Source organism: Ylistrum balloti, unplaced genomic scaffold (genome assembly GCF_031769215.1).
Source record: "Ylistrum balloti isolate Yb309-2 unplaced genomic scaffold, AGI_CSIRO_Ybal_v1 Utg370078, whole genome shotgun sequence".
NCBI classification, from domain to species: Eukaryota; Metazoa; Mollusca; class Bivalvia; order Pectinida; family Pectinidae; genus Ylistrum; species Ylistrum balloti.
In genome coordinates, this window is record NW_026782116.1 from 997,084 (window position 1) to 1,022,164 (window position 25,081).

A 25,081-nucleotide genomic window follows, 5' to 3' on the forward strand; every position below is an offset into this window, starting at 1 on the left:
CACACCATTACTGAACCGCCCCCAAACCTATCCCTCTCTACAACGCAAGCGTCCGTAAAACGTTCGCCACGTTGACGGCCGTCTGATCGATAAAGACAGAATCGAGACTCGTCCGTGAAGAAAACTTGTCTCCACTGCCTCAGTGGAAACCATCGTGGAGTATGTGCAGCGACCCAGGCCATACGACGCTGACGTCGAGCAGGGGTAAGGTGTGGACCTACGTAGGGGCGACGTGCTCTTACACCAACTTCTCGTAATCGATTCCTTACAGTTTTTGAACTTATAGGAACATTAAGTGCACTCTCAACGGCAGTAAGGCGCCGATTACGCACATGAGAGACGACGATATAGCGATCCTGACATCTTGACGTTACGCGCAGACATCCTGACCTATCGCCTAGTTTCCCGAAGACGTCTTACAAGACGTTCTATGGTGGAAACATTAACACCAAAGTACCTAGCAACCTGATTTTGCAGCTGTCCTTGCATCAGCATCTGAATGGCCTGACCCCTCTGACCTTCTGTGAGTCGTGCCATTCTTAAAACGAATCAAATTCTCAATTAATTTTAGGGAAGCAGTTGGTCTGTATAAAGTGACTTGACCAACGTTGCATGAGACCAGAACAACACGGTGCACGAAATTCTTGTTTTTTCCTTCCTCCATTTACCAGAGCTGCGCACTGTACCGTGACTAAATTTTCGATACATGACAATGTGTAATATGACCTAATTACTCAATCCACAAAGTTTCACTTTATTTGGAGAACGCGTTTTCAAAATATCGGAATAAATATTACCTTGCGTTTCTTTATCCTTTCAGTATATATATCAGTTTATATCGGTTTTGATTGCTAAGAGTGACATCTACAGGCGGCAATGATATGAAATTAGTCTCACTTAACATTAGGTATAATCAAAAGCCTATATGTTTTCGTTACTCTGAAAAATATAACCAGTTGTGGAGCCCAGCTAAAACTGCAGTAGATTTAGTATTTCGATTGTATAACGATATAACTTAGCCATTATAACATGCGAGATGCCTATATCATGTCTTTTGTACACAATATGGAATCATATAGACACGTTTTCTATAGTCTGTTTTATCATTGTTTGTGCGGATTCTATGGTTTGCTACTGTTTGAGGTCATTTTACAACTGCTGTATCTGTTCATGTTCACGTGTTTAGCCATTTGATTATACACTATTCCTGACAGTTCCTAAAATCAATCTGTATTGTTGCCAAACGAAGTACAGATCTCAACCACTATTACCATCTTATCAACATATCAAGTTAGAACAAAAAGTTATCACGAGTTCTCGGGATTTGGAGAACAAAAACGCTAGCAGGTAACGGACTGGTAGTGGTAAACATTTTGACCGTATGAAATACATAAAGATGGCATACAAACAACCCAAATCAGGTAGGCATCGACAGTGATAGTTATGCACAACTTATCGTAAAGACGATACTTAGTTACTTCAAAGAAAACAGTTCCAGTTAACAATCGGTGAGAATATCGTGAAGATCAATACGAAGCAAGCATAGAAAAAATGCCAAGGGCCCTATAGCAGAGTCCAACATATACCAACTATCAATAATGTTTCACAACCACACATATATAGACCGGGGTACAATACAAGAACAATGGCGTAGTAAATACAAAACCAAAAATATTAAATTTTGAAATTTCCGGAACAAATAAAGAAATATGATTTATTACAACATCATGTTGAAAACTCCCATGGCAATGCGCATTGTTAAACTTCGCAACACCACGCTCTCTCTATTTAGTAAATTCAATATATATATAAAAAATAAAAAAAACAGAAATGCAAAAACAAAAATTCTAAAAATAGTTTTCATCATAAATTCAATATTTCTAATGAAAAAAAAAAGTTGCAATTTCCGCAGTTTGTCCTTCCTTGTATGAATACCTATACAATCTGTATTACCCGAGTCTTGCAGTGCAGTAACCCTCGATTAAATCTTTCCTTATGACTCCTGACCTTGCTGTGCAGTATCTCATAGTCGATATTATTAAATTCATTGTGACCCCCGACCTTGCTGCATGGTAACTCATTGTCAATACTATTGGAGATCGTCGTGACTCTTCACTCGGTGTATTGACCTCATCGTCAATACTGTTAAGATACGCGTGACTTCCGACCTTGTTTTATAGCACCTCAGTGTCGATACAGATAAGATACGCGTGACCTCCGACCTTGTTTTATAGCACCTCAGTGTCAATACCGATAAGATACGCGTGACCTCCGACTTTGTTTTATAGCACCTCAGTGTCGATACTTTTAAGATACGCGTGACCTCCGACCTTGTTTAAAGCACCTCAGTGTCAATACCGATAAGATACGCGTGACCTCCGACCTTGTTTTACAGCACCTCAGTATCGATATTCTTAAGATCACCATGACCCTCGAAATGGTAGTATTATTGTATCTCACTGTTGATACTATTTTGATGTTCTTGACCCCAACTTTGCAGTAAACAAATGAATTAAACTTTGACCTAAGACCGACTTTACTCATCTTGTAAATATACCATACCGTCTTTAACTTAGTTGTAAACTCGATCGGGGGAATGTGAGTAACTAATTAGTAAAACAATCATAACAAAAAAGTTACATTTTTTATATGCACGGGTTACTCGTTCGATCTGTTAATTTAAACAAATCTGAATATTGGTTCAACAGGTGTTTTAATTGAACATTTTCCCTCACATAGGAAGACGTATTATGACCTCAACATTGAAATGACGTTTATAATACATTGATGATTGATAAAAGAGAGCGTTATTTTTCATATACATATCTTAGAAATGATTCGACCGTCCATATTAATGAGATATTGTATAAATAAAGAAAAGTACTGTTTTGCGTTAGACGGGAAAAATACAATTTCGGAAAATTTTCTTCAGGTTGGTAATGCCAATGCCACGCAGCTGGTTACGGAAGCCATCTGGATATGACGCAGCGGGCAAGTTCTAAACAGGGACAGGATGCCTCTATGACCAGGTGTTAAACAAAGCGGAGCCGAACTCTACATTACATTGTTACAATTCTGTGAATTTAAGTATAATCTGTTTACCATCTCGTCACACTATTTTTGACCTTAGTGAACATAGGATTATGTTACAACAAAAAATTTGGACGAGACCTCACCATCTCGTACACAATGTACGCCAGTGCAAGTTGGCTCCGCACTGGTCATTTGTCTAATGAAGGTGACTGTGTAGTCATCGAAACGTCACACTCAAATCTTCCACTTGTTGTGTTACAAGAACTTCTATTCTACAACTTTGAACTGTTGTTTTCAAAGTGATATGCTGTAATTGTTACCTGTTGAATGATTCCGGATGTATTGGAGTTTTACATGTCTATGCCTATCGTGCTCTTGGAAGCTTACAAAGTGTATAATTCAAGATTCTATTGCTTACTTAAGTGTCAACAACTTGATCCATTCTATGCATATCATCATCAACGCTGTAAATTATGGTAAAAATGCGTATTTCAACGAATGAGCTTCATGCGTATATCACAACATAAACATTTAACAAAAAAGTTCAATAATGTTGCTACTGAATGGGTTTTATTTAAAAGGAAAAACATCACTTGTACAATAGATCACATGCAACCATTGTTGGTACAACTCCGGACTTCCGTAGAGTACCCGGTACAGTAGTCGCCGCCATCTTGAGGAGCTGGATCGTCACAGACACGTGATCGTTCCTGATATCCCTTACAATTTACAACTCCTTTACATCCTGACCATGCTGACCACTGTCCAAAGCCACCGTTAATTGCTGTGTAAAATATACATTTATCTATTACAATGCCATTTTAATGCCCTTGTTTACGCAGATAGCTGCCATTATGAAAAAGATAGCATCTATTACAACATAGAGAATATTCAAGTGTCTTCAGTAAAAACCGAATATATATTCAACAAGCGTGTTTAATATTTAAGTATCTTTCACGAGTGCGATGATCTGTGATATCTCTTCATTCTTGCAAGTCTGCAAAAGTTAAATTTTTCACTAGTGAAAAAATAACAATTTTATCACTATGATATTTCTTTATCTCACTAGAAAAAATGTAATAAAAATTATAATTCCATATTTAATTATAGAACATTAAGGTAAACTTCCTTATATGAACCTACGAATGCCCCTCCCTCTTGTGTTGTGATGGTTTTGCCGGAATCTGATGAACAAGTAATTCATGCCATACTGAATGGAGAGATTAAGATATGACCTTAATCATGTCATGCCGAATGGGGAGACTGAAACATGACCTAATCCATGTCATGCTGAATGGAGAGATTAAAATATGACCTTAATCATGTCATGCCGAATGGGGAGACTGAAACATGACCTAATCCATGTCATGCTGAATGGAGAGATTAAAATATGACCTTAATCATGTCATGCCGAATGGGGAGACTGAAACATGACCTAATCCATGTCATGCTGAATGAAGAGATTAAAATATGAACTAATCATGTCATGCTAAACGGAGAGATTAGATTTATGATATAATGACCATATCTAGCTCTGTTATATCACATTATTAGATTAGATAATAAATTTTCGTCGATCATCATACCGAAACGGTCCCACATGGTCTACGTCTTGGTAAAAAGAAAACATGAGATAGTTATATGTGTAGATTTTGTAAATGTTGTTTTGTTACCATGAATTTTGAATAATGTTCAATGTATAATAACCAAGAAGGAGGATTGGTTTTTTCCCTTCTTAGTGATACAATGACGTCTTAATATGTAACAAATAGTGCAATATGTTTACTTAACATGAGACTTGTGTTGATTGGTTCTCGATTAGTTGTGTATGTTTCATTCAGAAATACATAGGTGAGAGCCTGCAGGTGGATAAATGATATGTTACTATCGGAATTTAACACACAATCAATCTATATCTCGCGAAATGAACACCAATACTAAGAACACTTACGACAAGGTTGAACATTACAGCTTTTCGTTTCTTGGCTCGGACCGACACAACTCTTTCCTCCATTTTGTGGTCTCGGACTGTCGCACGTCCGGGTCCTAACAGACTGACCGTCTGTCGGTAAACGAAATCTTATATCTTGTGCACAATACTTCATTGCAATAACTTGCTATCACAACAATTATTTACAAATAGAAAAGGATAAGTATAACATATCTATAAAACAATGTAAGAACATTTAAAATCGCATTAGCCAATTGTAATACTATATAACATAAAACACGAGTTTACTTGCGACACATGGTTTTCAACATTACGATTTCTACCTAACCATTCACAATAGTAATACTATATACCATGAAACACCAATCAAACGTATCAGATATTATTTCGATATGACAATTTCTGCCTTATAAAACTTCACCCACCTCCACACTTGGCGCTACATTCTCCCCATTCTGACCAGTTTCCGTATTTACCGTCTATCCCTTGTCGTGTGGTAAAGGGTAGCGTAAGGCCCGCACCCCAGTCCTGCGGCCGGGGAAAATAAAAATCAGTAACTAAATACACTGACCTATACTACAATACCATAATTAAGGCAATGGTTTATTTATTTAAATAGAAAGATAATATATTATCTTCTTTATATTTATGAATAGATACTATTATGAAGAGACGGAGAAGTATCATTGCTCAAGATACCTTTTCAATTTTAACATTTTTTTTTTCAAGAAGATTATGAATTACAACCCATGTGAAACCGTATATAACCAAGTTATTAAAAATTATACGAAAGACAAACATCTGATTAGCGCCATTTTATTAGATAAGATAGAGTGGAGCCCAACGATGAACCAAACTGCTTCATATAGCTGTTTTCCGTCCTTCCTGGATTTTGTAGTAATGCTATGCGCCTAAATTTTCAAACCTAAGAGGCGAATGACGAAAATCTATAGTGATCGAAAGAAATGTCAAAATCTAGATGGGGAGGTTCATGACCCCCATTATTAATTACATTTCATAATTCTCATATATCTGATTACTTTAGAAGAACGTCAAGTGCATGTTTATATTATGAACCGTGTCACCATTCCAATTAATCAAAACGGGGCATGCAGGTTACAGCAAATCTCGGGGTCTAATAGTCAAGTAGCAGTGTCTACCACCTGCAATCTAGAAGATTGTACAAAAGTGACATCATGAGAACAAGGTATAGAAAAGTAAGTCTATTTATCTGCACCATGTGGGATTCAATAACAACGTAAGCTGTGTCGAATCTCTGATTACCTGTTCTGGTTCCTGGAAATACGTGTTCATTGAGTTCTGACGCTTTTTCACTACCGGCGTCTGAAACAAAAATAGCAACAAATAACATAGGTATACTAAACCGTAGTAATGGATGATAAGGCCAGATGTCCCCGAAGGGTAGGTGACTTCAGACTAATTGAAGACAACCGTATAATAAATCTTGGACATACTAGAAATGAAGCCTTCCAAAATAAGGACTGTGAACAACAACGAAACATTCACATTAGCAGTGTATTTATTTTATTTACATAGATTGGTTCTACCTAGAAACAAACAGAAACAGTTACCTGAGTAGGTGGTGTAGGAGTATCCCTCTGGCTACAGTCAGTGTCACTAAGGTCTCCTCCCTTGATATTTATTCGTATGTTTGGACAATTGTAACCAAGGCAATCATAGTAATTTCTGGCTGCGCGATCCATCGGGGTCCGCAACTTTACGTAGAGCATTCTAAAACAACCTCTCAACATCAATATCTGTATTCAATCAAAGAAAGTTTACTGACATAACAGGAGCTTTAGGTTTCGGTGGCGTTGTTTCCAAAAATAACACACGAATGCATAATCAAAAGCAAACTTCAAAATCAATGAATTTAGGGTATGAAAAAATCAAGAAAATACCAACGTGGCAACATAGTCGTAATTTAAACTCAAATTCCATAAAACTAGGGCAAAATATGATAAAAAAAATATTTACACGAAGACTCCTGAAAAAGTACAAGGAGAATAAGATCAGGTTTTGCGGAAGAATAAGCGTCTGCTGCTTCATTCATCGACGACACCCGCCATGTAAACCTTGATCAATCCAAATAACGTCACGTTCTCAGATGAGAATAAGATATACAACAAGGAAACAAACAGACAAACAAATGAGCATGAAATACGTCCAGCTTCATGTCGCATAAAGAACAGACAGTTATTTACTTTTATATACAGCTGTTTATCTAACATCTTCTGAAATTATCAGATACATGAAAATTAAATTTAAGGCTAATGCATCTTCACAACTATATTTTGGCATTTTTCTGGATGGAGTCGACTCCTTGCTTTCAAAATTTAGGTACAATTCCTATAATAAGGCAGCTTAATTCATTATTTGTCTCTAAATCTAAATTAAATTGCTTAATTGTGTTATTTACTGGTGTGGCTTTTGTAAAGTTTATGAATGTTTAAATAAGCCACAATACCATTGAATTATGTCGTACTGTTGCTCAGTATGCTTGTATTTACCACTGTAACACAATGCTTTGGTTTCAGAATATACCATTACATGACTTTAAATTATGTCGTACTGATGCTCAGTATGCTACGATTTACCACTGTACCACAATGCTAAGATTTTCCACTGTGCTGTCATGATTTAATTTACCAATATACCATAATGCGCTACTTTATCACTTAAGGCTATGCTTATATCTGCTACTGTATCGGAGTGATTTTCAATTGTACCGTAATGTTTTTGCTTTTTCACTTACCACAATGTTGATTTACAACTATACAGTAATGTTTGCTTAATCACTTAAAATTATACTTAGAATTACCACTACCATTACGTACCCTGTGTTACTGTTGTAATGGTACTTTGTACCTATAGTATCATCATCTATCTCCTGTATGCTGTTCACCTTGGTCCAGAACATTGTACCCCAAGCGACTGTAGGATACCAGGTCATTAAGTCGAACTGAGCGTTGCGCGGCAGACAAAAGCCAATGCGTATAGGGAAATCTCTGCATGTAAAAAATGGCATCACAATATATTAATGAAATGAAAATGATGAGGGAGAAGCTTTTATTTGCAAACCACGGTGCGCAAAAATTAAAACTACTATTTATTGTATAACTGAGAAAAGTTACATTTTTACAGATTTTAAAGTCAAAATAAGTGCGACAAAATCAAATGAAGGCAGTCATTTTGTTACTCCTTTTTCAATTACAGCGAAACGTCACTGTCCATATCATGAATATAAGTTTATTTCTGACAGACACAGTGCTTCATGTTTGTAATTTGAAATGATTAAATTATACATATATAAAAGGTTTCTTTAAATCTTAATAGAATAAAAAAGAAATACTAGCAGTTAATGTGGTTTGAAATTATCTTGTTTTCGAGTAGTTAGGGTAACAACATGAACAATCTAGGACGGACTGAAATCATTTAACCAGAAATACATGTGCTACAAAGCTTCCACGACAAGGAAGTGAAACAAAATAAGAATGTTTCAAAATCTAATATTTCACGTTATCTACGAAGTCATACGAATACGTTTTAAATGTTTCTGCGAATCAAATATTCATATGAAGTTACATAAAAAAGAAATATCAAAACAATTATCTACTTCAAAAGAATTTGTTTTGAACTGTTTAATTGATATGTTAAATTTCATGTATTTGTTGTTTGTGTAAGAAATACCCTAGCAAGTTGAAAAAAAGTTAATTTCAATGCCAGCTTACTTTTCCATCCCACTCATTATAATCATGTATTCTGACGGTGACCCGTTTGACCAGTGTACAGAGTAACTGTGTTGGCCGTCAGCAATCATTGAAAAACTATGCACGAAGTCTGTGGTGGCAAGACGTCTAGGCTGATCTGGTATGTCGTCACGTGACACAAATGGTTTTAGTGCTGCATGGCCAGGTGACATGATGAAAAACTTCATCTGTAAGTACAAAACGTATATTTTTGCAAAAGTTCATCAATGATTTCTTTTGTTCACGTGGGTTAATAAATCGAATATTTACCAGGGATGCGGATGTGGGTAAGTAATCCTACAAATTGTGTACCTTCGTATGAGAGGATGGTGTAAGAAGTATCTCATTCCTCCATATCATATTCACTTTAAGTCGTAGAAAACCTTGCTCATGTCATATTTTAACAATTGCAGTATACTGGGATGTATGTGCTCATTTTAGGTTAAGACTCTTTACATAAATGATGATAATTAATAATTCATTCTGAAATTCAGCTCTCTTTTTAAGCATAATCCAATATTTCAAGTTGTGATTGTTTCCATTGAAAACAATCTTTTCTCTTTATAATACATTGAATTGAATTAAATGTTACAAATCGTCAATCCTAGATGCCAACAAATCAAAAACAAATAAACTTATAATAGTGACGAAAACCAAGTTACTTCGTATTTGAAATTTAATTTATTTATTGCCGTATTAAAACAAAAAATGTTGAAATAGAGGCAAAGAATACAATTAATTTATGATTACCTCTATATATCTATGGGGACAAACGGCCAGGTTCCAGGAATCACGAAATGTGCAGTCTGGCGTAACCATATAGGGATCATCCCGAACAACAGAACTGTCGGGTATCGATGTAACCGTTCCGTCCATATCTACAAACTTAGCGGCAATGTCCCCATCAAAGTCACCGAATCCGTGTATGCTGCTGTTACCATCATAAACCCTGTTACCTGTGAGGATCTGGTGAACAAAATAATATATATTTTACATACAGAGGCAGCTGAGACGCAATATTAATCAGTAAAGAAATAATTAACTTGAGATGCATTAACAGTTAAATATGCTTTGACGTTAGCTTCTCATTCTTAAATTATATAAATTAAGAAATGATCCAATGCAGTGAAAGGTTCCAAAGGATCACCTGATTGGAATCTGCTATTAATCAATTTTGTGTATTTATTTCTTACAACCAAATGCGTAATAGTTCAGTACCTCTAAAAGTAACTAATAAAGAAAATAAATAGGATTTGTAGCAACTGATTAGCTCTGATTTAAAATGTAATTCTGTACAAAAAGTATTTCAAACCATTTTCATCTATTTTTTTTCATTACAGGTGAATAGACTGATTGTGTCTTATAGAGAGCTAGGTTGTGTGCCACAAGATGACAATTAGTGGAAGTTAGCTTCGCAGTAGTATAAAACATTGACTAATTCATTTATTGATTCACCAAATGTGTCTTGATAATGATCTTATATATGTGTGTATGGAGAGTTGTGTGCTTGAAGAATTTGAAGAGTTTTGGAAAATATAAACAGTGACATTGAACATCATTTACACTGTTCATACCATGAATAATGATTATGATTAGATAATGATTAAAAGTCTTACAGAAGGTTCATGTAAGTTTATTGCTAGTATTCTATTGCATCAACATGGTCAACGAACTGATACCAAGATTAAGTTCAGTAAATATATCATATTAAGGATGAATGGTACTCACTGCATCAGGAAATCCGAATTGAATGTTCTTTGTGCCGCTAATGGAGACACTTCCGTGTTTGTTGTTTTTCTTAAATCCTAAAGCACCCGCTTTTCTGTATTGATTGGTAGTGAAATTCCCAAAGAATGTATCAAACACATATGCAGGTCCAGAATAGAACACTACACCTTGGATAGGGAAGTTACTGTTAAAATGATAAGGTCACATGTATACTACGTAAGCATCATCACACAACCTTGTAATGTATAAAATGAACCGGAATTATCGTAGAAAGAGAATAAGATTATGTTTAAAGCAGTTTTATGTTTCTTCCATACTGCCTTAATGTTGCACTAAAATATTTCAAGTTCTCCATGGAATCAATATAAATCTAGTTTAGGTGTACCTGTCGCTTACATTTCTTATTCACTAAACAATAGATAAAATTGGAAGGATAAAATAAACAGTTTTTATCTAGTTCTTTTACATTGGTTGAGAAGCAAAATACCTGACTTCATTATGAATAACTTGCAATAAAGAAGATAAAAGTCATGTGATAAACATACTAATCAAATCTATGTGGCACTGAACGCTGCAGCAATTTCCAACCGTCAGAGCCTAACCCCCTTTCAGGATCACCGATGTTGTTTGTCTCTCCTAAAACCACACTTTTCGAAAGGAACTGTTTCAGATTCCATGACCTAAAAAATGACGTGATTGTTCATATTTCATAAATCATGGAATGAAACCAATATAAAATACGTCATGTTTAGTGTTTCTTCTCTCAGTGACTCTTAGTTCGCGCTTTCAAAACAAACATTCGTGACGTAACTTTCGGATTAATCAGATTGCATTTTCAAATCATCTCTATTTAACATTTGTTTCAAAGTGAAAAATAGTTTCGAATATTTATGAAATAGTAGATGTCATCTAATGTATTTTATAGAATAATGACAGTGTTTTTGCAACATAAACAACAAAATACTCTTATATATTGATTCTATCTATGTTCATTCTATATAAAGATGAGTACAAAAATCCAATTAGTGAGGTTAATTCAGAGCAGAGTTTAGTGGGATTGTCTGCCTCCCAATAACATGTACTACTAACAACATGTAAATCAATGGTCTTACCCGATAAAAAGGAGAGACGTGGAACTTCCAGCAAGTCTACGAATTAGATAAAGTTCAATTAATGTATCAATAAAGTAAACATTATGAAACAAAATTATCTGAATTCCTGAACTTTAATTATCAATAATTGAACCTTGAACCCCACGATTAAAACTGTTTAAACTTATTAAGACCTACTGACATTCATCCAGAACCGAAAGCAAACAATTACGATTTGGGTCCCCACATTTATTGATATTAACACGAGAATGTTTACGTATGTCTGAAAATGACTTTTTATTTTGTATATACATAATTTACTATATAAGTGCATACGAAGCTTTGGACAGTGTGATCCAGCCACTTCTGATCCATGCATTGCGTCCGTTCTGGTACGCTGCAAAAAACCAAAGAAATGTTTGTCATTCACCATAGAAAGTATTGGACCATGGGAAGTATTCAAAATGATCTCTGATAGACCATAAACCTATTTTAAAATTTTATTCATGTGGTATTGTCAAAAGATAAAGTAACAGAAAGACATCCGGCTTATTACTTCTGTTGCTTTTACATCCTCAAACTTCCTGCAGCATTGGAAGAATATGGACATAGCGGCAACTATTATAAAGCAATTACTTGACGTGGGGTATTTATTTTGTCTTGTAAGCTCTTAATCCATTAATTTGCACAATATCCAATGAATTGAAAATAATTGGACATTAATCGTTGTATCAGTTGAGTAATATTCATCTAGGAAACCAAGTGCCACTAAACTGTTTATAAAAACCAAGCATTTTTTGTTAAACGAGAATGTATTTTTCAGTAAACAAATTATCAAGGACATGGTAAAGGAAGCTATTTAACAACTTCTCGTGTCCTTCACACTGTGTTTACCTATTAAACTGTGCTTACATGTGCTTTGATAATTTTCAAGATTGTTTTTATATCAGATGAAATAAAACAATTATGATTACATATTTTCTACCACCTATTAATACCTAAGCATCTTACATTACCCAGAAAGTTTTCGATAATTATTGCTACAGGTCATGTTTTTTGTTTGTTTATTTGTTTTTTTGTCTTTTTTTTTTGTTTTTTTTTTGTTTTTTTTTTGTTTCCTGAGCGTGAAGTTTAACCTACGTGGGAAGGCAATAGTAAGGGCCAAACTTGTTGGGTGGGACGTGTGTGGAAGTGGGGGTAGCAATTAACCTATAAGTGTGATGATATTTCATAAACAGAATGAAACTGACAACCTTTATGGTTCTTTAATAGGTATAAACTTTTGTTTAATTACCTTTCCATTGAAGGCATTGACTCACATATAATTCTGATGAAAGCCAGATAAATATTATAACCCTTTACTCGTGACCGCCCACAGATATCACTTAAGTCTTAATTCTTAAATAATGTTGATGACATGTTTTCTTAAATTTGTAATTGCATTTTCACCTGTAACACAACTAGTATAGTCACACTTTAATCAGTTTCTAATTCGACAGCGCAGTTGAGACTACTCAAACATTTTCAAACGTTTCGATATATAATTGCTAATAAGGAGATCATTGATATATAATAATAGTTCAATTAGCAACTTCAAAGTTGATGCTCTCATTAAACACCGTCTATTCATAAATACATACCAGTGAGTCTTTCGATAATTACATGTTTGTCGGCAGATTTATCATCGAACGGATTTTCCCTTGGATGGTAAAAATTGTCTGCAATGATTTGGCCAGTATTTTCGTCCAGTCGGTCATCCACAAAAAGTCCAATCTTGAAATTTTCAGTTAGTGAGACATTAAATAAAAATATATATAAATAAATTTTACATTGATAAAAGGAAAAGTTTAAGTTCTAAAATGTATAAGATAGAGTCAAACAACTACGTATGAATGGGTTGGGCTCTAAAATTCAATCATATTACTATATATATACATTAGACATGGCAACCAGACTAATCCTTTCAATATTTGAAACGTAATTTCTTTTCTTAAATCAGTATACATGTTTGAAATGTAAGTACATCAAAAATGTTACCTTATTTGAATGAGCGACATTGTTATAGAACTCCATAATGGCTGTATGACGGGCCTCATTCCTTTGCATGAAACCTTTGGTAGCGGACCCAGCGAGTGGGATATCTGGGTAGATAAACCAATATCCCTTGGCCTATGATGATAAAATGGTTATTCACAAAAAAATTAACTTCTAGAAGTGTTAAAGAACATGTGCGATTACATTGTTGAAAAGGACAGTAACATGCGATATCCTCATTAATGCGAAAACTGATATACCTTACTTCCGGCGGCGACATTGTTCCTTACTACTGTATTGGGATTCGTGATCCAAAACGTGGTTGCTTGGCTGATGGAATAGAAAATAGATTCTTAGATCCTATGGTATCTTTATTTATTTGTGTTTACATCAATTTTTTACTCTACTCAACAATGTTTTGATTGTTTTTCAAATACAGCAAGTTCTCAGATATTTTCATGAGTGCGAAGCTTCGCTTAAATATTTTACGTGATAATGAAATAGATAAATGCCCCACATTTTATCTGGAAGGCAACCTACAAAATCACTGACGAATACCGACAAAATTATATTAACCTATCAGAAGGTATAAGCTTGCCGGTCCTGGTGCTGGCCCCGAGATTGCCATCAAACACGGTCCTCTTCTCCCCACCATCCTCAAGGAAAAAGCAATGACCGAGAGATTCGTATCCGACATTGTCCATAACCTAAAAGATATATTGTTTTGATATCTCTCATCTCTCTTCCCTAGTTCTTTTCTTTTTTCCTAAAACTTAACATCAAATACATTTAGAATTATTATTTCTATTATGTTTCTGTGTTGCACAAACACCTTTTAAGCTTTATAAGACAGATTTGTTGTTATAATGCATTTTAAATCTCGAAATTTTGTGTTTACTTCTATATCCATGTCCAAAGAACGTTTCTCCAATAGTTCTTACCGTGACACCGTGTGTTCCATGGATTGTTATACATCTCGCGAAGGTGTGATGGATAGAGTTTTCCCGCAAGTAGGGAGGATTGGGATATTGTGAACCATCCACGTCCTCACACATGTGAAAATGAATGGGATAGTGACCTGAATTCAAAAGCATTTCTAACCTATAACATCTAATTTTGACAATTACATAATCAAAATAAAATTTATTACACTTGTAATATTCCAAAGTCAAAAATTTTCTTAACGATTACACCCAAAATTTTATCAAATTTTGCATTATTGTCAAAAAAGTCAATGATATATACCTAGGTCTGTCTGTTTGCCTAGGTGGTAAAATTCTGCTCCTTCAATATGTACGTCCTTAAATCCTATAACGGCCTGTAAAATACGATGGTATGGATGAGAAATTTGTATGATGATAACAATATTGGCATGATCGAAGTTCAATTTCAAATCGATGAAACAAGGAAAATATAAGAACATACCTTAAAATTTTGTATAAATACATTTGAAAAAAACGTACAGTGATCATAAGACCATGTATTCCAGAACGGTAAGCATCCTCTTCTTTATTGAGGGCTTTTGTAAATCTTGATCATTCCAAAAAAAAAAAAATTAAGTATCACATTCAAAATGTTTATAATGGAAAATATTTTTCTACAAAAAGCATTTATCATTCAACAGAACGAAAAGTAATTAGTTACGCAACACTTCTAAAAAGGCGAGCGACACAGATGATGATGCCTACCTTTACGTGACCACCAAATGTATCGTAGGCGTAGTCGTTGCAGTTACCGTTTACAGAAGGGCAAAATGCGTTCATAACGCCTTCTATAACGATATTTCGAGACAGTAGGGCCACTTCGCCTCTCATATCAACGTTATATTCAACTTCACCGTAGTGCATGAATTGTGGAAGGACTGTGGAAGAACAATATGTTTTACCCGATTATTTACATCTAAAACCTTATACAGGCTCACAATATAAGGAGATGATAGATGGATTGAAAGAGGGAACTGAAGTAAAATAAATGTTTTGGTTGAGAAAATGTGAGATAAAATAATGATTTTAGGGACATACAGAGATAAGTAACATTTGATAAAAATTTAAGACAACATGACGTGTGATCGATTAGCAAAAAATAAAATGGCAAGTACAAGTTACAATGTAAGATGTTGCTTATTCTCCATGGATATCCAAGTGTTTCTTGATGTTTTAAATACAACATACAAAGTTCGCTAATGTCAATACTCATTTATCGTGGCATCACTTTGGACCGTATGACACGCGATTCTGGTATCACATTGAAAGTATTATACGAATTGGAATTCAGTATAGTATTAATGATTGTAAAAGACCATAAATTTAGAGCTCCTTTTAATACATTTTAGACAGCTTTATAATATGGATCAAACTGCATCATACATCTGGGAATTATTCTAGGACCCGTCAGTGATGGAAAGGGTTTAATTTTTTTTCAAATCTGAGAGATAACTGAAGATGATGAGAACAGATGAATAAAACAAAATTGGATTAACTTTTTTTTTTTTCATATACATATCGGATAATTTCAGAAAAACGTAATGTAAAACATTTTTATTACTTTCTTAATATATGATCTGACTGATAAAACATGACTGTTGACCTGAATGGGTTAAGTCACGCAAAACCAAGAAAAGATATCCATTATACAAAGCAACACTTAAATCAAGTCTTTCACTACCATTTTATATCGTCACATATAATGGGTAGACGCAAAGCAAACTGTACACTTACACGACACCTTAACTTGCGTACTGGTGCAAGTTGTACATTTGACAATGGTGGCCACCTCAGCTTTTTCCATATCATAATCAGTTGAGGTCAGCAACAAGCGGTCACCTGTGAATGCCGTTAGGAAAATATAATTCACTGTTTTTTTTATTTTGAAACTTTATTTATTTGAGAGGCATGTTTTTTTTTTATTATTATATTAATTACGTCTAAAGCCCCTTATCAAAGCGTGCGAGGAGCATAACTGTGGTAGGAAACCAGAAAATCCAAGGAAAAACCCCACATGATCGGTCATTTATTCCGTTATCTCTTCGCGTCTGTTCGGGGAATCGAACCCCGAATTTTTAGTAGACAAATCTTATTTTTGTATACCGATAACTTAGTACACAACGTGTTAAGATATACGTGTGATCATGTGACCGGTACCTTCATCCCAGGAGCTGACATCATCAATCAAGTCCAAAATGATAGCGGCATTTGATTTTCTCACGACCTTAAACTCAACTCTGTGATTTTCCCAGAATTTGATTTGTTTTGATGTAGTTTTGCTTATTGCTACCATCACGAGATCGTTAACGTCCACCCTGGCCTCAGCTCTTTGGTGGTAGTGTTGAACAGGGCTCAACGTCTCCATTGTTTTTGAGGCATCCCCTTCAATGTATGAAAAGTGTAAAATGACAAAAAAGTTTATGGCCTTTCTTTTTTAGATATATTTTTTGCCAATGTGAGATATTCGGCGTGATACCATAATGTTTTAAACCAGGTTTTGAAATAAATATAAAAAGTTCATGTAACAGGACATTAAAATATAAGCTCAAATATGGAATCATCGAGTTGATCATTCACACAAATTCCCAAGGGGAGTTCTACAACATTTATATATGCTTAATCGAAATCATTATTGCTTGTCTTCTCTTCCATATGTAGCTAAAGGACGTCACTATGTTACATCCAGATTCCTGTCCAATGATCAAAGTTATCTTTAATTTACCTTTAACAGTAGCAAGAGCGTAAGCGTCGAATCTTCCAATACGTCTTATTTGACCTTGACCTTGCGAAATACCAGCAACTGTCTCAATAGCGTCGAAGACAGCAGAGAAGTCTACCTGATTTTGGTCCGATAACATAGTGTACTGGACCCCAATCAGGACAACTTTGCCATCGGGGATACCTGCAATGAGTAAAACAAAATAAAGGTGAAAGAAACCTGTTTTATTTCGTTCTATTTTACTACATTAACACTTGCATTCTGTTTGCAAGTAAACGAAGTACAGAAATGACGTGAAAAATCTATAGAAAAAAATCCATTCAAAAACGTTTTAAAATAGAATAGACGTATCATTGAAATCCAGTTTAAAATACAAACTGTATCACCTTCTGAACGTCAAATATAATTAATATTACTCGAATAAATAGATTCGAGCAATGTGTTTGCTCGCACTTGTAAAGAGAAAACATTTCCACTCTTTAATCACATTCGATTATCCAATCGATTGTAGGTTTGAATTACCATGCTTTTGTTCCTGTCACCGTTCAAGTTACAAACAGTTGTTGAAATAACACAAATTCATACCACCAATAATATCGACTTAAAATATGATGTCTCACCTTAAGTTTTATAAAGACCAACTTACCAGACAGGTGGGAGACGATATCGCCAACAGCCAAATCCGCAGCTGCTTTTGATACTCCACTAGTGGAAAACATCTTAAAACTGTTGAGTCCGCCATTAGAATTAAACGTGTAAATGGCCATTCCTTCTTGATGATGTCCTATTGACTTTGAAAATAAATTCCAGAAACTTATTATCAATGCCAACAACCAATCAAAACACAAATGGTAACGTATAACTGTAATATCTGATACGACAACACCGTAACAAATATTTTTGATTTGTTACAAGCTAGCAGGTTATACTGACTTCTTATTAAAACCTTTCCTTGTTTAAATGCAAGCAATTTGATGTGTGCTGTTGACATGAAATTTTAAAAAAAGGACGATAATTCTTTAATTAAGGGGTTATGCACCCTGACATTGGTACACTGTGCATCGTCTTAGAATGATCAATATACACAACAAGTTTCATTATCCTAACTTAAATGCAACCAATGAATCCGAACATGAAATTATAACAAAGGGCAGTAACTCTGTAATTTTTGAGGTCGAGGACCCTGAATTGTGACTGCGCATCGCCTTAAACAAAGGGTAATAACTTTGTAATTGAGGGGTCAAGGACCTTTAATTTAATACACAACACATTGTCTTACTATGATCAATGCATACACTAAGTTTCTTAATCCTTGCTTATCTGTAGGCAAAGTTATGATCCGGACGGACGAACGGACATGCCGATGACTGTATGTTCTCTAGAAAATATCGAATGAGCATCAAAAAATAAAACGCTCTCAAGTAAGATGATTATATACTGAAGGAAAAGGATATTAAAATACTCACTTGGTCAGAGGTCGAGGAAAAGACCAGTCCATTGGTCTTCTGTAGTCGAGGAACCGTACGAGTTAACTTGGTCCACGACAGCTTCTTCTTCCCGTGGATTTCCAGCGTTCCCCCGTTGTCCACTCCCACGAATTTTTGACCAAACTTCGGTACCGTATACTCTTGACGATCACCTGGAATACTTTAGTTCATGAATTTGGTTCACACAAATATACATACATCTGCTTTCAAGATCTCTACAGTCAACCTATAGATTTTACTTAATACAATTAGTCTTTTTTACACATGTATATTATGTCAGATATATAAATCCATCGTATATGTTATTAGAAACTGCACCCCATACACACACTGAGGTAACAGAGCATATACATGTGTTTATCTCTTCGTTTCGTCACCTAATCTACAGTGCACTGTTAATTTTGACTTGTGATAATTACAATCCAGATACACGTGCATGTGTAGGTTAATAATACAGTTTAGCACATTTTATAAACTTTTCATCATGGTAATTATATCACATGACAAAACGAATAAATAAACACCTGTGTGTGTTCTGTTTTGAAAAAATATCTGCCATAAGAGAACGGTTTCAAATTGAAATGAAATATGTGTTTGGCTCTTGCAGTTATCTGTCTGAATTTACTTGCCTGTCAAAGAAATCCGAGCATTTGCCTGGAATGGACAGGTCTCAGAACCAATGTGGAGTGCTCCTTTTAAGTGGATGAAGTTTGTAATCAACTGGAAATCTCCCCCCGGACTCCACACGAGTTTGGCGTTTGTTTCAACCGTTACTCCAAAAAATGCGGGAGGTGACATGTCCAAGAGTACATCGCCAGTTATACTGACGTTAGCCCCAGCTTCTGGAAGCTTTCAAAAGTGAAACAAAATTTCAGAATATTTTGTAACATATTACATTGACATATACTCAAAAGATTCACCGTGTTAAATTTGAAAACTAATTATAGTTGTAGGTTGTTTCATGTTTATTTGTTTAAAAACCAATATTAGGAACTTTTCGTGTATCCTGGTTAATATCTTAAGATACATTCCTTTAAAAATTTAGATATATTTACCTTATTGTTAGGCCAGGTAGATACATCACTCCATCGCGATAGAGTAACGTCATCATGTGGACACGTGATTGCTGACGTCACAAAGCATAAAATGCCAAGCGCTAAATGCAACTGTCGTTGCAATAATGTTATCATGATTTCAACACGTTATATCATGCGATACACCGCTGAATCCTACAAAAGTAGATTAATGAACTTTAACTTGTACATTTTTTTTAATAACTTAAAATGTAAGAAAGACTTAGCAGGTTTTAATCTTTTAAACGTAAAAATGAAGTCTACGAAGGCAATGTACAGAAATTAATAAATTCTGACGAGCTTGAGCTCACTGAAATTACAGTTATACAATAGCAATAAAACACTGAATCCGCTAAAAGTAGATACTGTATGATCTCCAGGCATACGTTCAGGTTCGGTAAATACTCTCTCATGTCAAACTAAACCGAATTCCCTGTGTAAGCAATAATGACAAGGTATCTACATCAGCAAATTGCTTGATTAAACTATCGAAACAAAATCTTCTGTCGCCAACCTTTTACCTTAAACGTTTCAACCGCACTTATGATTGGCTGGTAGCGTTTATAGGTGCTTGTGTACTAGATCCGGAACAAGGGTCATTTGACCATGAAATGTTGTGGGCGGATGGTCAGTAAGTTCGATTGTAAATAAAGTTTAATAGTTCTAAACTTCGGGTTTGGAGTGAGTATACAGTTGTAAATGACATGTACAAAATGCATTGGAAATTTGCATCATTTTCGAAACAAACCAATACAACCAATTCTGATCACCATATGAATATACCTGTATATTAATTGTTAGAATTTATTTAATTAGTCATTACATATTGAAGTAAGGTGTTTCCAATTCCGAAGATTCAATATCGTTTGTATGTGTTTGATAAAGGTAAAGTAATTAATATAGACTCTAAGTTTTTTCTCATCTCATATGTAGTTTATCTGTGTGATATGTTTTTTAATATAAAATAAGATATTGTTTTTAAACACCTATATTGCAAAAACTCTATAGTGTAACTTTGAAATAGCAGAATTATGAAAACTATCACCAAGGATGAATTTCAAACTTATTATTGGAATTAAAACCATTTCATCAGCTATGGCAAATACATGAAATTTACAAATAGTTTAATCGGCTCGAAGGTAAATGTTTATTTAATGCAAATTAAGTCTCAAAATACCATTTATTAAGATAAATGCAGATGTATGATGCAAGGAGTATTAAATTTTTTCCCTTTATTACTACATTAACTAATGAATTGTTGTCACTGATAGTGATATCTATATTTTTCAGTTAATTAAAATCATATATGCTAACAACAAAATCAGATGTATGATGCTTGAAGTATATAGGATTTTCCCTTTAATTACTATATTAACAAACTATTTTTCTTTCAGTTTATTAAATCCTATATGTTAACAACAGGTTCAATCAAACACATGACATGAAACATAACTCTTCCTTTTGAAACTAAACAAAGTGCAATTCACGCGGAATCAATTTTACGTCAGTAATTATTAACACACACAGAGGAATGAAAGTAGAAGTAAAGGGCAGAAAGTCAAGCAACGAGGAACAATAATACATCCCATAATGGAATAAAAACTGTATAATATTAAAAGAGTTATATCCATTTTTGTTGGTAGTTAAATGTTCAAGGTTGGTACTTACCTGCCCTTCAACGGTAATTGTAAGAATGGAACGAAATCGATTATACGAGGAATACGTGGGTCACCGAGTTGCTTGATCAAATTGAATTGAAATCTGTTGTCTCCTGTTCTTTTTAAAACGTTTAAAACGCACCAGTGAGCAGATACGTGATTCCATTTGGACATGTTTACTGCGTCCAGTACGAGGGTTATTTGGGCGTTAAATAATGTCTGCCTGAAGTAACAATATCACACTGACCATGTCTGATACATTGCACAGGTTTTTTAAAGTCTTATATATGATCGTTAATTTGTTGATATTCATTTGCCAATGAATCAATATATGTTCAAATATAAAATAAATTTATGATGTAAGTTTCTGTTTATGGATGATGTTATAGTTGTAAATGATGCCGCTCATCAAACGTATCACATTACGTACATTGGTCATTAATAAAATGTGGTAAAATTATTAATTTTTAATCTCACTTGATTAATATGTAACAGTATGACTTCCGGACATGTCTTTTGCGTTGGCTATGTATCTAACAGTCATTCTCATGAATGGCAATGTATTTTTGAAATGTTCTTATCAACAGACATTTACAGGTGTATATTTTTGTCAAAAGTAGAATTATATCTCTCAAATATCTTATATGATTCTTTTCCTAATACAAAGTATTCGTAGAAAAAATGAACTCGACTATCAATTTGAAGTTTAGATATATCTACAGATGACGCCTGGTTGTTTCTACAGTATTGTGTTATATTCCACTATTATACACGGACCAGTGAACAGCGTGATTACAATGATACAGTGACGGTAGGTGGCAACGTCCAAAACAAAATATTTTGACATACAACAAGACTATGCCTACGACAGTTATTCTGCCTGGAGATTAGGCGTTCAAAACTTTATCCTTTTCAATACACATTATTACATTCCATGTATACAAAAAGAACTAGGCTTGCTTGATACCGAATGAAACCCTAACATATGATGAAATATTTCCAAAGAAGAAATCTTGGCTTATCATGCTTCAGTATTCAATCATTTAGATTGCCGATTATTGATACGTGTAATGTAGGACAAGCGGTCGAGTAGGGTGTTTGGGATTGAAGACAACAAACGGTTTTACATGAAACGATTTACTACATAAATTATGTACAGATACATATAAATTTCACATTAAGACACATTCACACTCATTCCAACACAAAAGTTCAAAGTTCATAGTTCGTTATCCACACGACACGACAGTCACAAGTTTCCCACACGACAAACATCACTAAGGTCAACACCAGAACCGCAATCCAGGCACACGGACAAGCGTTCCGCAAGAATGTCCGGTACAGCAATATCAACATATCAACAATATATTTCATACATACCATAACATATTCGTACACGACAATAAACATCTAAACACGAAAAACAACATATGAAAAAACATATTGAGTACATGCGAGCGTGAAAACATCCCCGGGTTCCGGAAAAAAAATCACGGAGCATGAAGTCACTATATCCTGCTCAAGTAATCCGCTCCCACATTATCCACACCTTTGACGGCACGAACTTTGAACCAATATGGCTGGAGTAGTAGTGCCCACCTCATAAGTCTCGCATTGGCTGCCATAGACTTGTCCTGGTAGGACAATGGCTGGTGATCAGTCCCGAGGAGAAATTCTCATCCGTAAATGTACGATTCGAACTTCTGTATTCCCTATACAATCCCAAGACACTCCTTCTCAATGACTGCGTAGTTCTGTTCTCGGGGAAGAAGTTTCCGGCTGGTGTACGCAATTGGCCACTTCTGACCGTCTTCCTCCTGTAATAATATGGCTCCAAACCCGGTGTCGGGCGCATCAGTTCTCAAGATAAAGTCCTGCTGCAAATCTGGCAGTTTCAAAACTGGTTTTTGTTGTAAGCACGCTCATGACTGTCCAGCCATTCTTATTTGTTTGGTGAACCCTTCTTTGTAAGGTCTGTAAGCGGCACTGCAATAGCGGCAAAGTTGGGGATGAACCGGCGATAGAAACCTGTCAACCCAAGGAATGAACGGACTTGTTTCTTTGTCTCCGGTCTTTGGGCGATTGCCTCTACTTTGTCGTCCTCCATTGAAGTCTCCTCGCTCCCACAATGCGTCCCAAACACGAAAGACTTCCAAATCAATAGAACACTTGGTCGGTCTCGCTGTAAGTCCAGCGTTCGTCAAACGTGACAATAGCTCGCTCAAAACTTCCAGGTGTTCCCCCTAGGTATCCGTGCATATGATGATATCATCAATGAAGTCGTCTAGATGTTCCATTCCACGAAGAAGTTTCCTCATTAAACGACTAAATGTTGCCGGGCGTTGACGAGTCCAAAGGGCATCACACGGAACTGGAATAACCCTTGGGGTGTCGTGAAAGCCGTCCTTTTCTTCGCTTCATCGGCCAGCGGAACTTGCCAATAAGCTTTACTGAGGTCCAATTTCGAGAAGTATTTGGCGTTCCCAAGACGCGCAAAAATGTCCTCTGTGTTAGGCATTGGTTCCGCATCAAATATGTTGACACGATTGAGTCCCTGAAAATCGATACAGAACCTGTTCGATCCGTCCTTCTTCTTTACCATCACTACTGGTGATGAATAAGGTGAAGTTGAAGGCTCTATGACATTCATTACTAGCATCTTTCCAACTCTTTTCAACTTTTCGTTGATGACCTCCTTTGTAGTGTAGGATAAACGATAGGATTTCGCCCGTACTGGATCCGATGTAGTGGTATGGATCTCATGCTCAATCAGGTTGGTGATCCCTGGAACATCTGTCAGTACGGCCTCAAACTTCTCCATGAGGCTTCGCACATCTCTTCCTTGATCCTCTGTGATATCCTGACACACGCCAACATCATCAAGAGTTTCCTTCCCCCTATCACCTGGTAAAGCTTCCAAGTTCCTGTTAATATCACAGCCATCTCCCTGGTCACTATCGTCCACAGCTGTCATCACGCAAGCTAACAATCCCCCTAAGTCACTTCCTTGATCTGGTTCCACGTACTTCCTCAACAAATTTATATGAAGAACCGTTACCTTGCCATCTCGGTTGACTCTGTAATCGGTAGGTTCCACCTTCCCAACAACATCATACAGTCCACTCCACTGAAGTAGTAACTTGTTTGCCTTGGTCGGTAGTAGTACCAGCACCTTAACTCCTGATTTTAAATCTCGTTGCCTAGCCCGTTTGTTGAACTGCTTCCTCTGTCATGTCTTCGCCTCTCGAAGATTGTCCATAGCAATCTCACAGGTCTTCTCCAGCTTCTCCCGTAAATCCATGACGAACTGGTATGTCGTCCTAAAGTCATCATTTGGGAAGTCCACAGCTCTCGTAGGATCATCATAGGTCCCCGAACTGTTCGCCCATATAACATCTCAAATTGGCAAAACCCAAGGCTTCCCTGAGGCACCTCTCTGTATGAAAACAGCATGCGTTGATGAAACGATCCCAGTCCTTCGGTCTCTCAGTACTCATGTGCCTAAACATCAGCTTTAACGTGCCATTGAACCTCTCGACCAACCCATTGCACAT

General features: G+C 35.6%; 1 protein-coding gene across 1 annotated transcript; it reads right to left on the bottom strand.

The window, feature by feature from the left end:
• Window positions 1–3,638: 3,638 nt before the first annotated feature.
• Window positions 3,639–23,634, bottom strand: LOC132549830 (cell surface hyaluronidase-like). The gene is made up of 28 exons (XM_060213804.1): window positions 23,487–23,634; window positions 23,246–23,412; window positions 19,852–19,962; window positions 19,426–19,645; window positions 18,776–18,948; window positions 17,956–18,100; window positions 17,313–17,492; window positions 16,748–16,972; window positions 16,325–16,429; window positions 15,296–15,468; window positions 14,853–14,925; window positions 14,549–14,685; window positions 14,184–14,314; window positions 13,868–13,937; window positions 13,611–13,742; window positions 13,214–13,346; window positions 11,910–11,970; window positions 11,595–11,630; window positions 11,028–11,162; window positions 10,483–10,666; window positions 9,505–9,720; window positions 8,737–8,942; window positions 7,843–8,013; window positions 6,577–6,736; window positions 6,269–6,328; window positions 5,410–5,512; window positions 4,985–5,095; window positions 3,639–3,817 (listed from the first exon to the last, which is right to left on the bottom strand). Exons 1-28 carry the CDS (start codon window positions 23,632–23,634, stop codon window positions 3,639–3,641), a joined length of 3,945 nt encoding a protein of 1,314 aa, XP_060069787.1.
• Between the last annotated feature and the right edge of the window lie 1,447 nt (window positions 23,635–25,081).